The sequence below is a fragment of the Pimephales promelas genome, chromosome 2, assembly GCF_988280905.1.
Source record: "Pimephales promelas chromosome 2, fPimPro1.hap1.1, whole genome shotgun sequence".
NCBI lineage: Eukaryota > Metazoa > Chordata > Actinopteri > Cypriniformes > Leuciscidae > Pimephales > Pimephales promelas.
Window position 1 is genome coordinate 48,645,675 of NC_142770.1, and position 4,614 is coordinate 48,650,288.

General features: G+C 40.5%; 1 protein-coding gene across 1 annotated transcript; it reads right to left on the bottom strand.

The window, feature by feature from the left end:
• Positions 1-280: 280 nt before the first annotated feature.
• Positions 281-2,132, bottom strand: LOC148997687 (uncharacterized). The gene is made up of 3 exons (XM_089120362.1): positions 980-2,132; positions 696-870; positions 281-611 (listed from the first exon to the last, which is right to left on the bottom strand). Exons 2-3 carry the CDS (start codon positions 758-760, stop codon positions 281-283), a joined length of 396 nt encoding a protein of 131 aa, XP_088976488.1. The 5' UTR covers positions 761-870; positions 980-2,132.
• Positions 2,133-4,614: the final 2,482 nt, after the last annotated feature.

Consider the following 4,614-nt stretch of genomic DNA (forward strand, 5'->3'; position numbering starts at 1 on the left):
TTGAGTATTGTTTTTACAATTATTTCTAATTAATAAAGACAATTCATCTTTAAATTGCATTCTCGATTTGTTCTTGTATTTCTCAAATATACCTCAGATATCATTCCCATATATATCTTCAGAAAGACATTAAAGAGAAATAATCAAGAGATGGAAGAGACATTGGACACAATAGTAAGATCTCTTTTAAGGCTCATAATTCTCAGATTTGTCTTATAAAACCCACCCAGCACCAGACGTCATTAAGACGTTGTTTTTTGGGCTAAATCAAGTCGGCTCGTCATAGCCTAGGGGAGGAGACGAAAGACCACTCACTCAAAAGGTCCGGGATGGCCTTGGCGGCGAGTTCCCTGCACTTGCGGAGGGTGGGCTTACGGATGATGTTGACCTCCTTGCCCTCCTTGACCTGCGTCTGGTGGACGGCCACGCCCCTCTTCAGAGACTTGCGGAGCGCCCCCATCTCCCTGCGGAGGCCGACCAGGGCTTTTTTGGTCAAGCGGCAGGACTGCGGAGGGGTCTCCGACAGGAAACGCATGAAACATCCCACGTTCAGGACGTAGTGCTGTATGGTGGTCACGGTCATCTTCGCCCGCCGGAGGGAGCTGACCCAGCTGCGAAAACAGAGACAAAAACCGTCAGAGAGGCGGCAGAGCTCGCTCAAAGGCCGTGCCCGCGACGGGGGACGCGTCACTCACCCGTGTATCCTGGCGGTGTCGTCCAGGAAACGGAAGTCCGCCAAGTTCTGTTTTCCCCTCGCCATGGCCGCCAAAAATTTCTTGATCCGGTACACCTGGCAGCCGACGTTCTCTTTAAGCTTGGTGCCGGGGTCCGGGCCTTCCCTGTGGCGCCTGTACTCCTCCACGATCTCGTCTGCAAAGAAAAAAACAAAAGAGAGAGAGACGACGGCGAGAGAGCAAAGCGTTAGCGTTAGCACGACCGCGGGTTAAAAAGAGAAACGGGGCGAAAGCGTCACACTCACTTAGCGTGGCCACGTGGTCGGGGTAGTGGGGTTCCTCCTCGCCCGGGTCCTCCGGCTGCTGGAAGGCTTCTCTTCTTCGCCCCCCTCCGCAGTCTTCTCCTCGGACGAGGCTCGCGGCTGCTGCTGCTGCTGCTGAGGGGTGGAGGTGGCCTCCGACGAAGACTTGACGTCCTCTTCCACGGGGCGCCTTCCTCTTCCTCCGGACCCAGGGAGGAGAGGAGCCTTTTGACCGGCCGCCCACGTTGGTCTAAGATGATTTTCATTACTCCAGAAAGACTGAGCAAAGAGATGATGAATGGAAATGTTAACAAGATAAAAAAAATAAGACTAAAATAAAGAAATTTTCAAGCGTTACTTACGATGCTTTGGGAAACAAGACCATATATTAAGATCAGTCATATGATCGTTTTTACGATCTACTTACAATGCTTTTTGGGGAAACGCAGCGCAGAAGTTCCGATTGGATCCGATCAAGAGATTCTGCACGCCTCGAGATGATGCACTATGAGACGACGTTCATTTGCAGAGCGCAAGTTTCTGGCACATAAGCCTGTAATAAGTTTATGGAAAAGCTGGGAGAAAAGCTAGTGGTTGTTCAATAGCCAAAGGTCAGTGACTTGAATATACTTCAATACAAAACACAATATAGTTTAGCCAGTCAGATAAAGGCTTTTTATCAATTTCTAAAGAAGAGTGCCTTGGATTTCCTTCCACTACCCACAATTTGTTTCAGAATTTCTTTAATTGCATCTTAATATAACAATTTTCTTCTCGGTTTTAACCGTGTCATAAGTGCGGCATGCCAATTCATCAGGAAAGTAACATCCACAAAATGAAACATGGTCAATAAAACTTGTTAGCCTACAACTGTGTAATTATTCGGGCATTACTGTTTTATGTTTAAATGGCAAGTAAAGCATTTACTACTTAAAATAGATTTACAAGATATTAAAAATTAAGTGTCTCATCAGTGTCTGCAAAGATGAAAATTGACGATCATCATTTCTGTAGTGAACACTCCTAGAGAAAATTGCACGTAGGCCTGTTGTGGATTATAATCAGAGAGTATCCTATTTATTTTCGTTTTAATTGTTTTGTTTAAAGACATTTCAAGCTTATATATATATACACCTTTCTATTTAGCTTTTTTTTTCTTTTTTACAATTTATAGGCTATATATATTTCTCGTGTGAGGCAGACGCTGAGTAGTCTCGGTTAATTTCTGATAAGATGGTGAAGTATTGTTCACGTGCAAAGTGACCGCGCCCGTGCCCATAAAGAAAAAAAAAATACATATATGCTACATTTTGGCTTTAATCAACTTTTTGGCTTTAATCAACTTTTTTATGTTAACAGGATGCACATAACTAGGTTAGCCTACATTGGATTTATGTAAAAAAATAAAAATAAATAAATTAACTTAAGTTAATTACGTAATCCAACGTAGTTTAGTTGAATAAGTTTAACAGTATTAATTTTGTCCAAAACAAATTAAATTAATTAAGTTTAATTATCCTAATTTTTTTTTACATTCAACCAAAACAACTTAAGTGGCCAAAATCATGTCAGACCATGTCTCCTGATATTGCACATCCTATCTTACTCATGCTGTCAATTTTTATAATCAACAGATGTGGAAAAAAAAATACAGTATAATATTTTAACAAATATGAAACTAAATAAATACACTTATTTAATGGCTACAACACATAGGCCTGAATATTTTTATTTTAAGGACTGGTATTTGTGTTATCTTTAAATTATTTGTTTTATGTGGTGGACAAAAACATAACATTGGAAATATTTATTGTATTTTTACTAATTGTAATTTTACTATTTTTCTTGTTTGGCTTTTATTTATTTCATGCATTTACACTTATTTGATTTAGCCTATATTCATTTATAGTATGAGTTCCTCATTATGTTGCATGGTCTCTTGTTGTAGTTTCTTTGTTGTTTTAAAGGTGGAATACCTAAGATTTTTGCATTAAAATATACCAAAATCACAAGGCCAGTGTTACATATTTAGTTAAGATGATAACTTACAATATTCCAAATGTTTCAAACAATGTTTAAATCGCGATAAAATTGAGATTTTAACCAAGGAAACGGGGCGTATGAGCAGGGGTGAGCTGGGAGTCGCCAGTCAATCGCGTCATATCCGCTTACCTCGGTTTCTGCTCGTACTACGTGTAGTCCTGGACAAATGCGGTAGTCTCTCAAACTTCTATTTGCTTCTATCATATGATGTGAAACATTTTCCCATTTAATCTGTATTTATTTGAACTGTTCATGTTTCAAGGAGAAGGTCAAAAAAGAACTGAAGAATTGGAAAGCAGCTTACCCTCCACATCCTCAGAAACAAGGGTGGAAACAATGAAAACATCCTCAGAAACAATGTCTGCCAGTACTGGTATCCAGAAGAAAAGACTCACTGTTCATGAAAAGTTGGCTAATGATTTTCATGAACATAAATTGAAGTATCTTAAGGAGGAGCATGAAATGAAGATGAAGATACTACAAGTAGAACTCGAGATAAAGATGAAGGAGAGAGAGATGCAACAGACTCAAATGTCCCAGTACATGAATCTGTGAAATAAAAATTGTTTTATTAAGAAAAGATGGATGTTGTGGTGGTTTCAGTAACATACCAGACCAAACAGTTTTACACTTTTAACAAATATTTGGTTTTATTATTACATATCAGATCTGAACAGAGGGTTGAAAGTTAATGTAAAAGATCTATTTAAAGTGGCACAATGCAAAAGCATCCCTGTATGCAAGTCCTTCTCTGTGGTTTGTTGTAAATGGTGGCACATTTGGATTGTCATCCGCTTCTATTGGGGGATCTGGGCATCCATGCTTTTTTAGGTAGTTGTGAAGAACAGCTGTTGCAATGATGACAGTGCAGCATCTACTTGGTTTGAATCTGAGTGTTTTCCTAAGGCACTGAAAACGGCTCTTCCAAACACCAAACATGCGCTCGACTAAGCCCCTTGTGCGTATATGAGCCTGGTTGTAGCGCAGTTGTTCAGCTGTTGTTGGGTGTAAGTAAGGCGTAAACAAGAAATCCTTCTGAGCATACCCACTGTCCCCAAGCAAAATTCCATTATGATCTCCTCTTTCAAATTGAGTATACAGAGATGAGTTGAGGAAAATTCGGGAATCATGAGTTGCACCTTTCCACCGTGCAACAATGTTTGAAAACTCTAACTGGGGAGTGCATGCACCTTGGACATTTATGGAAAACCAGTTCTTTCGGTTCCTGTATTCCTCAGCATCTGGAGTAGAGGGACGCTTAATGGGAATATGGGTACCATCTATGCAACCTATGACTCCTGGGAAATTTCCATATTCATAGAATAGTACCTTGTAGTTAGCCTGGGTTGTAGCATCAAGGAAGTTTATGTAATGTGGTTTTAATTCACAAATGGCCCTGCACACTCGGTGAATGACTTTACATACTGTTGGTTCACTGACACCACATAAATCTCCAGTTTCTCGATGAAAGGTGCCACATGCCAAGAACCTTAAAGTTATGAGCACCTGGAGACAAACTGGAATAGGCTGTCCTCTTTGGGTCACAGATGAAAGCCTGGGTTCTAAGAGTGAAATTAGCTCCACTGCATACTCTA

Bases quoted from the DNA above. Each gene is read 5' to 3' on its own strand.
- LOC148997687 (XM_089120362.1), bottom strand. From the start codon at position 760: ATGGCGAGGGGAAAACAGAACTTGGCGGACTTCCGTTTCCTGGACGAC. The intron at 612-695 runs GTGAGTGACGCG...CTGTTTTCGCAG, and splicing joins GACACCGCCAGGATACACGG to CTGGGTCAGCTCCCTCCGGC.